The 17947-nt window shown below is 36.7% G+C and overlaps 1 protein-coding gene across 1 annotated transcript in view; it reads right to left on the bottom strand.

The window, feature by feature from the left end:
* Nucleotides 1-12200, bottom strand: part of LOC309510085 (NACHT, LRR and PYD domains-containing protein 12-like) — a gene marked incomplete at its 3' end in the record, with an annotated part of 60679 nt that extends 48479 nt beyond the window's left edge. Inside the window, exons 1-8 of the mRNA XM_082191177.1 lie at nucleotides 12133-12200; nucleotides 11637-11725; nucleotides 11342-11455; nucleotides 9805-9918; nucleotides 8382-8489; nucleotides 6500-8296; nucleotides 5580-5753; nucleotides 5443-5527 (exon numbers count right to left, since the gene is read on the bottom strand). Coding sequence (XP_082047303.1) covers nucleotides 5443-5527; nucleotides 5580-5753; nucleotides 6500-8296; nucleotides 8382-8489; nucleotides 9805-9918; nucleotides 11342-11455; nucleotides 11637-11725; nucleotides 12133-12186 — 2535 coding nt within the window. The 5' untranslated portion in view covers nucleotides 12187-12200. The remainder of the gene's footprint in view (nucleotides 1-5442; nucleotides 5528-5579; nucleotides 5754-6499; nucleotides 8297-8381; nucleotides 8490-9804; nucleotides 9919-11341; nucleotides 11456-11636; nucleotides 11726-12132) is intronic.
* Between the last annotated feature and the right edge of the window lie 5747 nt (nucleotides 12201-17947).

The raw sequence follows: 17947 nt of genomic DNA, 5'->3' as shown, positions 1-17947 counted from the left end.
CACTCGCGGTCTTCCTCTGACGCCCGTTTCACACATACTCCGTTTGCAGTGCGTGTGCGATGCGTATTTTTTCCCGCACCCATGTTACAGTAACAGTTAGAGCTTTCACACTGCACACGGATGCAGTCCGTCGATCCGTTCCAGTTGTGGTGCGTATACAGCAGTGCAGAGATCGTTTCCATACCGAGTCTATTTTTTGCTGTGCTGTAAAGTGACAACGCATGGTTCGTGTTTAAAATGCACACAGATTGACATTAAAATGTAATAGTTTCACCATAAATGCGTTTAATTAAATAAAATGTAGGCTAGTAATCTTACCATTCATGCATGTAATTAAATAGTACCATTTTTCACAGTCATCTTTTTATTTTAAGACGAGGTAAAGCAAGGAAAACTACAATTTACTTCAACAAGGTAACATAACGACACTCGTCTCATTCGTGGATGTGGAAAAACAAGTTAGTTGTGACATGCAAGACTTTATGTATAACGATTTAGAAAAGGTATGAAATCTGCTGTTTTGGTAAATTAAGTTTTAATTTAAAATGTATGCAATTTTAATATAAGTAGCTACATGGTTCTGCTTGAGCAACTTATATAATCTATATAGAAGTAATGCATTGAATAATACGTTGTGTTACGACCTCTCATAAAAATATCAACTCTGTGTGTGTGTGTGTGTGTGTGTGTGTGTGTGTGAGAGAGAGAAAGAGACAGTGTGTGTGTGAGAAAGACTCTGTGTGTGTGTGAGAGAGAGAGAAAGACAGTTTGTGTGTGTGTGTGAAAGAGAAAGACAGTGTACAGTTGTCTTCACTGTCTCTATCCATTTGTTCAACTGCCTCTTACACATTCTTTCTGCCTGTCTGTCTCTTTCTCTCTGTTTCTTTCTCACTCTGTCTCTCAACATTAAGCTAAAAATACGTTGTAGCAAATGAAAATGTGTAAGTAATGTTTACTTTGTTCATAAATAAAGCACTTTTTTGAGAAGTAAAACAAAACATATCCATTGGTCTGCCATTTTTTTATATATATTGTGTAGTTATAAACTCTTTAGACTGTTAATGATCAGTGCTTTTTTTTAAAGTTTGTGGGTAAGAATCGTGTAAAAAAAAATCCCTTATTTTGGGGATGGATTCTGGGAAATCTCCCTTATTTTCAATGTTCAATGTTGACAGCTATGATCAAGTGTTGCTGTTGTATCAGATTCAGTCATACATCAGTGGTTAGATCAGCGTCAATAAACGGGACAACGGAGGTTCCGAACGGGACAAATACATTTCTATAGAAATCTTGCATCCTTTTGAACGAAGTTAAACTGAGAGAGCGTGCCGTTCACAGACACCAGAATGAACGAGTTCACAGTAACGTTCATCAGGCAGTAACAGAGTACGTTCAGTTCACGTTCGCCCAAAATATGAACGAGTTCATGAACTATCTATCGTTCAATGAACGCGTTCAGGCACAACACCGGTGTCAAGGTTTTAGACTTATGTTTGGCCACATAGATTATATATGTTCATTGTAGTGGTGGGAGAAAAAATCGATCCATCGATGCATCGCGATTCTCTCTCCAACGATTCTGGATCGATTATGAGAATTTCAGAATCGATTCTGAGCTTAGTTTTTTACCAGATGTGCGATGACGCTGAGTTTGCTTTAGGAACACCCGTCTTCTGCTTGCTAACAATTCCTCACACACGTACACAACTCGAACCTTCCGTAAAATAATCTTTCATAAAGTTCGGAAAGGTTGAAGCGAATTACAAGGACATTCACAGGCTTCGTTGCACAGGATGCGCTGTGAGAGACGCGCGCTTGTTTTGATGTTACACTTAAAGTGTGCTGTCTCACCCGTCTGTATTTTCCTTACAAATGCTCTACGAAGTCATCATTTATGTGGTTTGGAATGCAGTGGACTTATATATTTAAAATATGAATCTCACTAACAGAAGGCTGCTTTCAATTTTAAATGCTGACGCGCGCTTTGTTTGTGTACGAGACTGCTCGCGCAAGCGGCTGTGCGACTCCATGTAAGTGGTTTAATATACTTGTGCAAAATGAACGTAAACACAGCCAGTTATGTCTTAAGGGATTAAACGGACAGGACAAACCACATTACTTCTTATATTTCAAAAGAGATCCGAGCGTGAATGCAGCTTAATAGATCTCCCGCAGTCTATGTCATAGTAAAATACAAAAGTACGATGAAGAAAAATCACTCACAGTTCTTGAATGGAAAATGTTCAGATAATCTTAAATACTGAAAGCACTCTTTGTTTGTTGTTTGTCATGTTTCTATGCTCCTCTTTATTATTTGCTACTTGCTTGTATGTTTTGAAGTTATATAAGTTTAAAATTCTTAAAATACAACTGTTTTAATTCTTTTTTTTAATTTGTAATTATTTTTAAAAAAGTACTTAATTACTTATGTAAACTAATGAATTAATAAGGGGGGAAAAGTAGATAAAGAATCGATCTGGAATCGGATCGTGACCTCCAGAATCGGAATCGGATCGGATCGTGAGGTGACTAAAGATTCCCACCTCTAGTTCATTGTGTCTCTTGTTGGTTTTCAGTCTCTGTCATTATGTCTCCTGTGCCTTGTTCCCTGTTTGTGTATTTAAGTCACCCTTCTCCTGAGTACTTTGCTCAGTGTTTCCAGTGCCATGACCAAGTCTAGGTCATTCTCTTGCTGTGCCTCTTTTGGAGTTATCTAAATCTAATTTGTGTACCTGGTATGGTTCCTTTGTTTTGTTTAATTGACTTTTGCTCTTTGAAATTTTGGAGTACTCACAGATCTTTTTGTGAACTTTTTTTCAAATTCCTTCTGGATTTACTTTGTGGACTTTTTGGATTTACTTTTTGGAACTGTTATCAAACTATTTGTGGAAGTTTTTTGGAGTTTACTTTTTGGCTTTATCCTAGGAAAGTTTGGACGTTCCTTTTCATCAAATAAAAGATTTGAAGATATTTCCCAGAACTGTCATCTGGTTTTCTGCATTTGGGTTCACCTTTTGACTGTGTTCAAGTTTTCACACTAGTCCTAACCCTGTGTTTCTGACAGTATGAGCCATAAAAGCGATGTATAAATATGATACTCAACAAAAAAACACACATGCATGCATATACAAGTTAGCATCTGTTTTTTGTTGAGTATCACATTACACACACACACGCACACGCACGCACACGCACGCACACGCACGCACACGCACGCACGCACACACGCACACACATGCACACACACACACGCACGCACACGCGGCTTTTATGGATCATGGATCAAAAAAATGGTGTATTAATAATCAATAAACCCCAGTTGCTTCAGTCTAATAAATGTTTCTTACATTTACATTTATAAAAATAAAAACTTTCTGAGCAAAAGGACTTTACTTGAATTTTGTTTTTGTTTTTTAAGTATAAACTATCAATCAGAGGACAGAAGGCATGAAGAAGACTGTGTACACGATGTTTCTCAGCAAAGTTTTGGTCATATTGATCATTCATAGGCCCTAGAAATTTGCATATTAAATATGATACAGTAGGCTAATATAGTCATAAACAGGCATTGTTCGACCGAATTTTACAAAGAATGTTTAAAGTTATGAGAGAATACATGTTTTAAAATTGTTATTAAAATGTTGTAACACGCATTGCCAAACAAACATTCTTTTTTCCAATTAATTTATACTCCCAAAGGGGAAACGTATCCTGGGAGATACAAACATTTACAGGCAGATTATGGAAAATGTAAAAATTAAATCCATAAAATTTCAACATAAATATAATAAGCTAACACTTAACAACAACTATTTAACACATGTATCACTGAAGGCGGTTTAGTTTGAGATCTTTCACTTTTGAAAAAGTATTAAATCTCCTGATAAAAACACAGGCGAAGAAGAAGCAGAAACATGCAATATCATATGTGACCCGTGCTGGCAAAATGAGTCAGAATGCGTACAGGATAATTCTGAGCTACAGGCAAAATGGTCGAATTTGAGGTGTTCACAAAAATGAGCTCATTAAGCCCTCATCTAGTGATCCCAAGGGTCAAAATACCAATTAAACATTTAAAAGTATCTTTATTTGTATGTTTTCCTTTGTCCATGAAAAATTCAGTTTTCTCTGCTCGCTTCTCGACGACTGTGCTTTCCCTCAGCACAAGTTTGGTATTGTTTTAAAACGTAGCAATCCAACTTTGTGAATATTAATAGCGAATTCTCGATGGCATGAGTCTGAACCAATGAAATGTGATTTTCAAACTCATACTGATTTAAACAAAATGATTTTACTCACATTGACTGACACATCCGAAGCGTGCCTCAAAGACGCCTCAGACAGCGCGTGATCCCGATATACACTTATACCTACACAGAATTACAGTGTTTCAAAATATCTGTCTTGGCGAGTATTCAAGCAAACATAATCTGCTATGTCTTAAAGGTATAGCGGAGGATATTTTACTTCCTGGTGGGTAACCTATACTATTGGTCCTCCTAATTGTCAATCATTCTGGTGAATCAATCAAACTTTTCAAAAAGTGGAGAGGGCGGGTCTTATCTAAAATTTGGAAAGATCCTCCGCTATACCTTTAAGTGAACATTTGGTTAACTGTTGGGGAAAAACAGCTGATGTGTAACATTATATTAGACCTGTGCAGTACAGTAGGTCTGAATATATAGGCTGTCTTTTTCATTAATTTTAATCAAACAATTGTGGTACCATGGGGGAAAAAAGTTGAATATATATTGTTCCTATAAATATTTGGTTTTGACTCGGTGGTGTGTGCCAAATGTGGTGTTATTACCCAAGATTTTAAGGTATGGTTGGTAGATGATTTTGTTTTGGAACCTTCAGAAAACTTTAACCCGATTTTTCTCAAAATTGACTTTGACTATTAAAGTCAAACAGGTGTAGCTCAGTCATGAACAATTGCTCATTGCGACTCATTTTGCCAGAACGGGTCACGTATGTAAGCAGACGCAAATGTAAAATCAAAACTGCCTAATGTTACTTAATGAAATGTCGACGCAGGACGAGGTATAGGACTGTGAAGCTTTGGGGGTGTTGCTGGACTTTATCTACTCCATCTGTGTTTTGATCATCGTTCTGAATCCGATCCAGACGTAGTCTAAATATCTAATATCTAAAAATTCTTAAATCAAGATACATAAGCAATTTTTCAGTATACAAGACTTAACATTTTAAGTTATTTTGCTTCTCAAGTAAATTTATCTTCAATTAAGAATACAAAAAAGAAAAGAAAACAGAAATACTGAGAAAGAAATTTATTTTCTGCAGTGTAGCCCTAAAATTTACATCAGAGCATTTAGTCCAGGGTTCCTCAAATCCGGTTTTGAAGTGCCGCTGTCCTGCAGAGTTTCTCTCCAACCCTAATTAAAGACGCCTGAACAAGCTAATCCATGTCTTCAGAGTTACAGGAAGGAGAGTTTTATCAGGGTTTGAGCTAAACTCAGTAAGGCAGCGGCCCTCCAGTGCCAGATTTGTGGAACCCTGATTTAGTCTTACAGAAGACAATAACATGTCTGACTATGATATACCGTAGATGATCTTACCCGAGTTTCTCCAGTTTACAGTCAGGATCCTTCAGTACAACAGAGAGAAGCTTCACACCCGGATTTCGCAGTTTTCTATTATTCAGATCCAGTTCTCTCAGTTGTGAGGGGTTTGATATCAGAGCTGAAGTCAGAGCAGCAGAATCTTTCTCTGTGACTCCACAATCACTCAAACTGTAGAGAGATGAAAATCATACTTGGTAAACACTATGAACTGAAAACAAAAAGCAATAGAAAATTGAGAAAAAGTAGACAATTTGTAGATGGAGTAAAGAAAACACTGCACTTGGTCACCAATGGATGGCATTGTCTCAAAATTACTCAGGAACCTTGAGGTAATGGTGTCACAGATTACAATTGGAGAGAGTTAAGTGTGAATAAAAGACAAATGGGACATGGTGTGGACTCAGGATAACAAACTCTCAGTGTGCAAAAGAACAAGATTCTGAACAGACACGACATATACAACATAAAATTAAACCAACTAACTCCTCGCTTTGCTCTAAATGTAAGACCGCATTCTTGGGCTAGAATTCTTGGCCTCCCTTGCAGGTGAATAACCAATAAACATGCTATATGAATATTAAATTTTTTGTCCGTTGTTGCCAGGAAAACTACTTTATAAATCATTTGTAACATTAAACTTGTTTGTTTTAAATGAATCCTCATGTTGAAGACATTGGGTGTCAGGTGCTTTAACACAAGTTTGAGTCAGCTTGTATTGTTTCCCAATCACATCTCCCCGTCATTATTCACATCAATAAAATAGATTTAAAAAAATCAGAAAAACAATAAAATCAAGTATGCTGCCATATTGCTCCTATTACTGATAAAATAAATGTTTGTATGTTTCTTAGATTTATGAGCTTTTTATTTTCTTTTGTTTTAACAGTAAAGTGATAGTTTTCACTGATACTTACTGAACTTTAATCACGGGCAGCAGCTTCTGAAGAACCTTCAGTTTTTCAGCTTTATTGTTTTCTCCAACAAATGTATTAATATCAAACTTCTCCAGACTCTTCTCTGATGTCAACAACACAAAAACTACAGCTGACCACTGAGATGAAGAGAGTCTGGCTTCACTTATTGTTCCAGATTTCAGATACTGTTGTATTTCCTCGACTAGTGACTGGTCGCCCAGTTCATTCAGACAGTGGAACAGATTGATGGATTTCTCTGGAGAGTCAATGGTCCTGATCTTCTCCTTGATGTACTCAACTGTTTTCTCATTGCTGTCAGACTTTATTCTTCTTCTCAGTGTCATTAGTCCCTGAAGGAGAATCTGATGAGACTCCACTGACAGCCCCAGAAGGAAGCGCAGGAAAAGGTCCAGATGCCCATTTTTACTCTGTAGAGCCTCATTCACGGCTCTCTCATGGAGCTCAGAAAATGAAACATGTTTAAACTTAACTTGAAACCAGTCCTTTAATACAAACAACAAATCTGGTTCAGAGACTGGGTCAAATACATTCCTGTTGTTGTTTGTGAAGCAGAGGTGCACATATAAAGCTGCTAGATGTTCCTGAACACTCAGATGAACAAAGCAGAAGACTTTCGCCTGATACAGGCCTGACTCCTCTCTGAAGATCTGAGTGCACAATCCTGAGTACACTGATGCTTCTGTCACATCAATGTCATACTCTCTCAGGTCTTTCTCATAGAAGATCACATTGCCTTTCACAAGCTGCTGAAAAGCCACTTTTCCCAGTTTGAGGATCATGTCTTTATCTGTCAGGTTCTTCTCATAGTCCTTCTCATGTTTGATGTTGGACTGAAGGATCAGGAAGTGTGTGTACATTTGAGTGAGAGTCTTGGGAATCTCTCCACTCTCTGCTTCACTCAACATCTTCTCTAGAACAGTGGAGGAGATCCAGCAGAACACTGGGATGTGGCACATGATGTAGAGGCTCCTTGATGACTTCAGGTGTGAGATGATTGTATTGGCCAGACTCTGATCACTGATTCTCTTCCTGAAGTATTCCTCCTTCTGTGGCTCATTGAAGCCTCGTACCTCTGTCACTCGATGGACACACTCAGAGGGGACGAGATCGGCTGCTGCTGGTCTAGAGGTGATCCAGATCAGAGCAGAGGGAAGCAGATTCCCCACAATGAGGTTCGTCAGCAGTACGTCCACTGAGGCTGATTCACTTACATCACAAAACCTCACATCACTCTGAAAATCCAGAGACAGACGACACTCATCCAGACCATCAAAGATGAACAACACTTTATATTTGTCACTGGATATTTCCATTTCTTTTGTTTCAGGGAAAAACACATGAAGAAGATCTGAAAGACTGAGTGTTTTGTCCTTCATCAAATTGATCTCTCTGAAAGGTAGTGGAAATATGAGCTGGATGTCCTGATTCACTTTGCCTTCAGCCCAGTCTAGGATGAACTTCTGCACAGAGACTGTTTTTCCAATGCCAGCGACTCCCTTTGTCAGCACAGTTGTGATGGGTTTGTTTTGTCCAGGTAAAGGTTTAAAGATGTCATTGCATTTGATGGGTTTGTCCTCTGTTGCTGCTCTCCTGGATTGTGTCTCAATCTGTCTCACCTCATGTTCATTACAGATCTCTCCACTGTCACCCTCTGTGATGTAGAGCTCTGTGTAGATCTCATTCAGGAGTGTTGGGTTTCCCTGCTTTGCTGTTCCCTCATTCAGACGCTTAAACTTCTCCATCAGTTTTGATCTAAATGTGTTCAGGACTTCATGGCTGTAAAATTAAAATAACATAGTATTACATAAGTTAAATATATAGAGTAAAATGTTGTATTTGTTTACCTGTTTGTTTACTTTACCTGACACTAGCATCCCTGCTTTCATTAAAGTCCTGTAGTTGATTCATAGGCTGGTCATTCTTCTTACAGGCGGGTTTTGTTACTGTTGATCTTTGTGGTGGGATTGACCTTAAACATCATGAAGAGAATCAAGAATCAGACATATTGGTGGATTTGTTTTATATTACCTTAATTATTCACTGTCAACCTCCTAAAACAGATAATAAGTAAATGCACTTATTAATAAATCAACTGCTCAAGGCCACAACTGTAATAATACTAAAAACAAAAACTATTAAAAAAAAACGTTTGTCAAGACAAACTTTGTGTTAGCTTGAGAAAGCTTTTTATATATTGTAAATATTATATTAAAATAATATATTATTGATTGATTGCTTATAATTTAACATCATGTCAGTTGTCAGAGCTATTTTAATGGTGAGAATAAAAGTAGCAAAATATAAAAAGAGAAATAAACTAAAAACTAAATTTACAAATGTTTTTAAACTAATTCAGCCTCACTTAATAAAAAAAAAATCTATTAATACGAATCAACAGAATAAAAACAGAGTCCTAGAAGAGTTAAAACCATCGCATTCCTTTAAAATCTGCTTTAAAGATAGTGGACTCTGTCATAAGAGGCATAAAGGAGGATCTTCAACTGATAACAAAACCTTGTGCCTATTTGGCAATATATGCAGATGATTTGGTCCCAGTGATTATCAGAGTAGAAACAATGTTTTCTATCAACAACAGGATTAATTTCATAAAGTTTAAAGGTCATATGATGCGATTTCTTGTTTTCCTTTTTCTTTAGTGTGTTATGTAGCTGTTAGTGCAAGTATAAGATCTGCAGAGTTACAAAGCTCAAAGTGTAAAACCTTAAGAGATATTCTTTATAAAAGTTATAAAGGCTCAGCCACGCCTTCCTAAAACTCTTCTTTCAAACTCGCCCCAAAAAATCTAGGTCAGTGTGTGGGGACAAAGTTTCATAAATAAATGTATACGCAAAGAAAGAAGGCGTAACTTTTGTTCTCGCTGTATTATTGTTGCCGCCAGCGCCGCCATGTCGTGGAGACACTGTGTTTTTCGCTGCGAAAGCCAAACTAAATGAGTTTGGCCTTCCAAAAGAGGACACAATTAGAAAACAATGCTTAAACTTTATTTACAACTGTTCCAGAACAGTACAACTAAAATATTCGACTGTGTGATGCGCAATTTTCAGAGGACTGTTTCCAGACCCTGCGAGAGTACAAGGCAGGCTGTGCACAAAGCTGATTCTAAAAAGTGGGGCAATTCCATATTTGCTTGTACATTCTGGCGCTTCTGACTCACACACAGCCTGTAAGTATGTTTTTTTTATATTTTAAGAATTTGCTACTGACTATTCAAAAATCTCTTTCATTCAAATATTTAAATGTCTTTAAGAAATGTTATAGCCTACCTGAGATCAGTCTGTGTATCGTCATTCTTAAAATCTATTGGATGACCCATAGACCCGTCACTCCTCAAAGACACACAGCTGGGCTCGGGTTCTGATCTCTCCTGCTGAACTGAACTATAACAGAACAGATTTAATTAGTTTTTGATGATAATCATCATATGCAAGATCTTCATACTGTTTGGATGAAAAGCACTTGAGGAGGGTTCAGACATTGTTTTCAAGAAATTCATTTAAAACAGACATCTCTTTTATTATGGGCCTATAAAAGGTTATTTCATTTGGAAATATGTTCAGATGATATGGTCCCATGAATTGTCTGAGTAGAAACAATGTTGTAACTTTTGTTCTCGCTGTATTATTGTTGCCGCCAGCGCCGCCATGCAAAGATGAACGCTCATCTTGGACATCTGCATTTTCCGGATCAGAATCGGGCTCGAATTGATAAGGTAGTTCTGACATGATCACCTGCCTTTATTGCTTCTGGAGCTGATGTTCCAAATATGGTAAGGGGCGAGACATTTCCGTCACACGCTTGAAGGGGTGGTTGATTATGATTTCACTTTTTTAACTTTAGTTAGTGTGTAATGTTGAAGACGAAGTCCTTAAAAAATGCTAATCAATGAATAGAAGATAACACATAAGCTACCTAAATTCATCAACTAACCATTCAGAAATGTACTGTTGCATTCTACATGTTGTCACTTCTTGAGTCTCTCCATTATTGTCTGACTCTGGTTTGAACATAAACATTGACATTTTCAGTGCATGTCTGTGTGAGGTAAAAGGATATAAAATATCTGTGGGGTATTTTGAGCTAAAACTTCACACACACACACTGGGGACATCAAAGATTTATTTTACATCTTGTGAAAAGAGCATTATACCACCCCTTTAAGGTTATTGGGCCAATCACAATGTACTGGCTAGCTGGCCAATCAGAGCACGCCACGCTTTTCAGAACGATGAGCTTTGTAAAAATCAACGCATTTCAGAAAGGCGGGGCATAGAGAAGCAACAATAATGTACAGCATGTGTAGAATAATGAGTATGTTTGTTTTTTAACCTAAAACCACATAAACACATTGCATTACACCAAATAATGTTATTTTTAGAACCGTCATATGACCCCTTTAATTGTATTACATTGATACCATCTGTTGGTCATTTTTGGAGGAGGTTATAATGGGTTTGAGGTCAGAATATAGAATAGGGTATTTTTTTGAGCTCTGAATATACATGTAAGGCCACAGCAGCACTGCTGCACATTACCTGCAATTCCACAACGCCCAGGTACCAACAAAAAGGACTGCAGTCCATTTAAAATGTCCACAAAAGCTGGGTGTTTCAAATAATATAAGCATCTCTTTCAATAAAATGCTATTTATCTGATTCCAAGCCATGAAATTGGAACACTCATAGATTATGTCTCTCTTGCATCAGGTGAAGACAATGTCTATTATGAATATCATAAATACAAAATACAAAACACCATAATATTAAAATGTTAATCATGTCTTTAAGAAATGTTGTAGCCTACCTGAGATCAGCCTGTGTATTGTCATTCTTAAAATGTATTGGATAATCCATAGACCCGTCACTCCTCAAAGACACACAGCTGGGCGCTGGTTCTGATCTCTCCTGCTGAACTGAACTATAACAGAACAGATTTAATTAGTTTTTGATGATAATCATAATATGTAAGATTTTCATACTGTTTGGATGAAAAGCACTTGAGGAGGGTTTAGACATTGTTTTCAAGAAATTCATTTAAAACAGACATCTCTTTTATTATGGGTCTATAAAGGGTTATTTAATGTATTAATTTAAAGTACCTGCAAACTGGAGAAAAATCTTCATCTCTGGATGTTTGTCTGTCATCCATGATGAAGCTGAACAGTTGAAACAGTCTGATCTCCACTGACTCTGGATGTAAATGACGAACAAACACAAAACTAAAGTAATTAAACTTAATTAAACATCTTTATCATTGATCTGATCATGAGAGTTGGAGGTAAATAGATAATGACATCGATGCGTTCACTCAAAAAAGTAATTTGAAAAATCATCACATAGCCTAACTTACAGCACGATACACAAAAGAAACCCTGTTCCTTTACTACAGGATGAAAAATGTCAAACACGTCCTTTCAGAAAAAAAGTATTAATGTGGACGTCACCTGTAAAGGGCCTCAAGACATAAAAAGTCCCCTTGATCCATATTTAGTCTAGATATCCAACCGATTCACAAACTCCTCCATCTTTTCCATCAAGTAGCTAGTACACACATTTCTGTCTACGGTTTTATAAAAGTTTCTGTGAAATACTTACTACTATTTTGTATCGGAACTTAGGAATCGACTGTCTGATTACATGGCGAAACATCAGCTTCCCTTTCAAGGGAACTCGAGCTGCGTCGAGACGCGGTGGGAACGCCCTGCGTGATTGCGTCGTGAAGCACGTGTATAACCAGTCCAATGGAAAGACGAGACGTAATAGGCAGGTGAGATGGTGCTCGATGCAGAGCCAAATGGGAGGAGCTAGAGCTCGAGCTCCCCCTTTTCTGGAGCTCCAGCTCCACCTTGCTAAATTTAGTGAGCGGGGATTCGCTGCAGCGTCAAATGAGAGGAGCTAGAGTTCTAGCTCACCCTTGCTGGATCTAGTGCGAGTTCAACCGTGATGGAGGAAGGACAAGTTTGTTTTGATGCGCAAGATGCTGGCATACATCATATTGTATTTTTCTCTAATATTTGTCGTGATTGATTAAATATTTATCGTTTCTGTGACAAACGCGTAAAAACACCTAATAAGAACATTGCTCACACTGTGTGTGTGTGTGTTTCTAAAAACGGTTGAAACGTATCTAAGTAGCCTATTATTTTATCTTTATAACGGTTTCGTTGTTTTCCTCACTTTTAAAGCTGCTTTGGACAAAAGCGTCTGCTATGATTATGTAAATTACTAGACTTAAAAGGCAATGTGAAAGCTTAGATAGTGCACCCCTATTTATTTTTTGTCCACCGCATTTACGTGTGTGTTATTTGTGAATTAATCTAAATCATCTGATTAATTTATGAAATAAAAAATAATAAGACTAGGTACCTAATCTGCCCTTTTTGTAGAAGTAAAAGCATACTCCAACAGGCCAGTTGTAATTATTATTATTTTTAATTATATGTAGTTATTTTTAAATTAATTAAACTAAAGAAATAAGAAATAAAAATTTCTCAAATAAAAATGTATATTTACTGTACCAAACACCACTTTCAATACACAATAGTCACCATACTTTATTAAACAACACTTTATTGGAGGACAAAGCATAAAGTTGATAAAGTAGCATAAAGAAAAATGAGATTCAAGATAAATAAAAATGTGTCTTCAAAAATACGTTAACATCATATGAATCCATTCACAGCTGCTGAAGCCACAACACGAGTGCCAGAGAATCATATTCAGTCACCTACAGAAAACAGATTTGATATTGTGTTGGAAAATAATGATTCATTATCACAGCTAAACTGGTTTCTTGCTCTTCCCTGTACGTCTCTATCATGTTCGTGTTCTTCTACCTCGTCTAAACAGTTTGTTCAGTTGAAGAACAGAAGATGTGATCACTGATGTGGTGTAGCTTTTTCTCAACCAGAGGAAGACGTCTCAACATCCCATTGTCAGGCGTTCTCCAGTGCTGGTCTGAAAGTAAAACAAAAAACACAAACCATTCAAATGAAGTTGTTTAATGGACAGTCGGGTCAGCTTATGTTCTGCGTTATTTAAAGCAGTGATGGTTTACTCTGGCCCTCAGCGTCCACTGTCCTGCAGATTTAGCTCCAACCTCAAACCCTCCTGCCTATTGTCTATAAGTAAACCTGAAGACTTTGGTTCAAATTTTCAGATGTGCTCGATTAGGGTTGGAGGTTAACTCTTAATTAACCTCAAAAAGTAGAATGCAAAGGGCCAGAGTTGCCTGTTCCTTACATAAATTTACAAAGCAGCAGTCAGTACATTATATAATATACACATTGAAGTGTTATATATACACATTTAGCTCCTAAACTCTGGAATGGCCTTCCTGATATTGTTCGAGGCTCAGATTCGCTGTCCCAGTTTAAAACTAGATTAAAAACGCATCTCTTTAGCCAAGCATTCACATAATACTTACCTTTTATACTACAGTTGAATCAGATTGAATGCATTAATATTAGGAACAGCAGCTACGCTAATTATTTCCCATCTGCTTTTCTGTTGTTATCTCGGGACGCTAGTCCCGAGGTAAATAGAGTACGTCAGCTCCAGTTTGTATCCAGCCTGTCATGGAAACTTCAGATGCCCCAACACCCATGCAGAGACGACTCGAAGCCCGTGAGGAGACGACTCCACGCAGGCGATATGTTATGCCCTAAATTAATGCATGATTAACTAACTGTATTTTTCTATGTACCTTTTTTTGAAATGCACTTTCTGTAAAGCTGCTTTGAGACAATATGTATTGTGAAAAGCGCTATACAAATAAATTTGAATTGAATTGAATTGAATATAGTATTGCAGCACATAATATAAGCGAAGTACTGAACAAAAACAGTTATATCAACAGCAACCTATTTTAAAAGATTTTTAAGAAAGGCATGGTCTCTTTTGAGCCTTTGCCAGTGATGCTTGATTTCTTTCCAGACAACATACTCTTCTGTGAATTGTTTCAAGAGCTTCACTTGGTCAAAAACCAAGTGATAACCTGTACAATGTAAAATTGTCAACATCACAGTAAATTGACCGGTGTTGATTTTCCAGTGTTACAATAAAGTATTAAAATAAAGTGTTGAATCAACACTAAACAGATTGGGTTTAACACCAGAAGTGTCCATTTTAAATAAGAGTTGGTGTCATTTTGCGTTGTTGCAAACATAACTCTCTTTTAGAGTTAACCAAGCCACACCTCCGTTTACGTGCAACCGTCGTTTTGACTGAACCAGAGTCCAGACCACATGCGAACGCCATTTTACTTGTGGAAGAGTCAAGCGTGGGGTAAGTCTAATACTTTAACTTGATAGTAATACAGATAAATCAGACTGTAAATTGATTTCAATGTATACAGTTTATTAGTTTAATCTATTATTCGATCACAAATCACTGTAATAATGAATAATTAACATTAGACAGCCAACGAGCTCTGACGTCTGATTTTTGTATTTTGATTTTTGCCAATGTCATGCCACTTTATAAATTATGTAAAGGTAGTAAAGCCTCGATTTATGGAGATTATAATATGACAAAATGATTTGAATTTGAATTGTGTAAATTTGAATTATTTGCAAGTGTAATCTAACAAAATTGAATTTTAGGTGGTAGTTTAAATAGTTCTGAATTTGATTTTTTTTAAACGAATATTGAACGTTTGAAATTTAACAAATTGAAATGTTTTTATGGCTGAATTGTATAGACATGTATTTTCAAACAGCTAGTTTTTTTGTTCTGAATTCGTATAGTGCAAATATTCAGTTTAAAAAAAATGCAGATTCAAATTTTCAAGATGAAGAAATTCGGAACTTCAAATTCAGTTTTCTAAAATTCAAGTTCAAAAATTCAAGTTCAAAAATTCAGATCTTACAGAAAGTAGGTCACAGGTCATCCACAGGGAAGAGTAAAGGATCTCAGATAAGTCGAACAGAGCATTTTGGCTGCACTGCAGTAGTTTTCTGCCGCAAACGCGGTGGTGGTTCAAGAGAATCCGTGTATCTTTCGTTCAGTCGTTTTTTTATTTAATATTAAGAGTAGAAAAATGAGAAAACAGCTTGAGTATTAGATTTCTTCTAATATTCTAGTAATAATAGTCCGCTGCAGCAGTTGCACGGAGCTTACAAAACGCGTGTATTGCAACTATAGGCTACATTTAATTTTCTCATCAAACAACTAGACTAACGAATGGCTCGGCACAACAGAAGAGCTTAGACAGGGCTTTCTCTCTGTGTAGACCAGCAGTTGGTCTGAATTTGCTATAACCTATAGCCTATTTTCTCGACTGTATAGGCTAAGTCACGCTTTATCATGAAACACGCTGTGATTAATTCCAAAGTGACTCAGGCATATATGCATTTAACGTTAAATAATCTAAATGTTGACTTTCAAAAGTAGGCGCGCCAAGAAGGCTATTCTCTGTATTTTGGTTCATTTTTGGTGAGCGCCAGAAAGATCTAAAGAGACCGAGACGCGCTAAAGCAGCGCATCATGTTGTTTTATTTATTTTTCAATGGCATGATATTTTGTAGTCATTTTGAATGTACACAAATAAAAATATACATTTTACTGTTTCGGATGATGTCATATTATCTGTATGACTAAATAACAGAGTATTAAGTTATTTCCCAGCAGTGGAACAAATCCAAGTGATGGCGCTCGTGCATCGCGCTCTCACACAACATAGCCTAGTATCAGTTCTGGCGTTGCTTCATATCGCAGACTGTTCATTATCAAAATGAAACACAGTCAACCAAACATATAAAAAGTTATTCTGCATAATTTAATTGGTCTGTTGTACAATATGAAGGGCAAGCTGTGCCACACACAGTCCTACTCCAAACATTTCCCTTGCTGTGAAGACGCTGATTTAGCCTATACGTGTATTTTGGGACTCGACTGAAGTATGACGCCTTTTTATTTGTATTATAATATAATATATTAAAATACATAATCTTCTGAGTTTTATGATGTAGGCCTTGTGTGTTTTATTAAAATGTATTATAATTTACATCTCAAAAGGATGCGCTTTGTGCATTCTCTGACATTATATTTATTTAGGCTATTTAATTAATATTGAGTATCAATTGATGTTAAACAAAACGGTGTGTTATTTTCTCTGGCAACTAAACTTCCAAAAAAAAAAAAAAAAAAAAACTTCCAAAGCAAAGCCATTGTGCGTTCTCTCCTCGCTCCGCAGCTTTTCCACACAGATTTTGAGAACTGGCCAGCTAAAAAAAATAGGCCAAAGAAGTAGACTAACGGCTAGTGTCCGGGAAATGCGAGGTACGTTCATATATATAAATAAACGTAACTGATTTTGTCTACACCTAAATACATTTCCTAATAATAACAGTGATTAAGCCCAAATGTGGGTGGCGGTAATGAACACAATATGTTTTTTTTGTTTGTTTGTTTTTTTGCCCAAATGGTCTCCACTCTATGCATTTTGTAATAATACAGCAACATTTTTTAACTGACCGTATTTGCCAGAAAATAAGTCGCATGCACATTAGTGCAAGTCACACCGGATCATGTTGAGAGAGAAAGGCGTCATAATATTTTTATTTTTTATTTTTATATTAGCCTATTCAGCAATAGTGTAAAAGACCTGTAAATAAAATACAACATTTACATGATAAACACTATTAACATGTAGGCTATGTGTTGCCTATTTTACTTTCCCTTATGACAAATGAATGCAGAAAACAACAAGAATGAAAAATAAGTATGTAGGCTAGGTTATAATAAAATAATATATAGGCTACAGACTATAAAAATAGCCTATATTGTGCCCTTTATAAACGCCAAGCCTAAACAAATTTATTTAAATCGAAACGGTCGCGCATCTCTCATTCAGTCAAAAGTTTTTATTGCAATGTAACATGTGGATGCTAACTATTAATATAAAGAAGGCTTCATACTTCAGTCGAGTCCCAAAATACACGTAGGCATAGGCTAAATCAGCGTCTTCACAGCAAGGGAAATGTTTGGAGTAGGACTGTGTGTGGCACAGCTTGCCCTTCATATTGTACAACAGACCAATTAAATTATGCAGAATAACTTTTTATATGTTTGGTTGACTGTGTTTCATTTTGATAATGAACAGTCTGCGATATGAAGCAACGCCAGAACTGATACTAGGCTATGTTGTGTGAGAGCGCGATGCACGAGCGCCATCACTTGGATTTGTTCCACTGCTGGGAAATAACTTAATACTCTGTTATTTAGTCAGGCTACAGATAATATGACATCATCCGAAACAGTAAAATGTATATTTTTATTTGTGTACATTCAAAATGACTACACAATATCATGCCATTGAAAAATAAATAAAACAACATGATGCGCTGCTTTAGCGCGTCTCGGTCTCTTTAGATCTTTCTGGCGCTCACCAAAAATGAACCAAAATACA

This window comes from Leuciscus leuciscus, assembly GCF_965113295.1.
Source record: "Leuciscus leuciscus genome assembly, contig: SUPER_11_unloc_11, whole genome shotgun sequence".
NCBI classification, from domain to species: Eukaryota; Metazoa; Chordata; class Actinopteri; order Cypriniformes; family Leuciscidae; genus Leuciscus; species Leuciscus leuciscus.
This window is presented reverse-complemented; position numbering and strand designations above follow the sequence as displayed.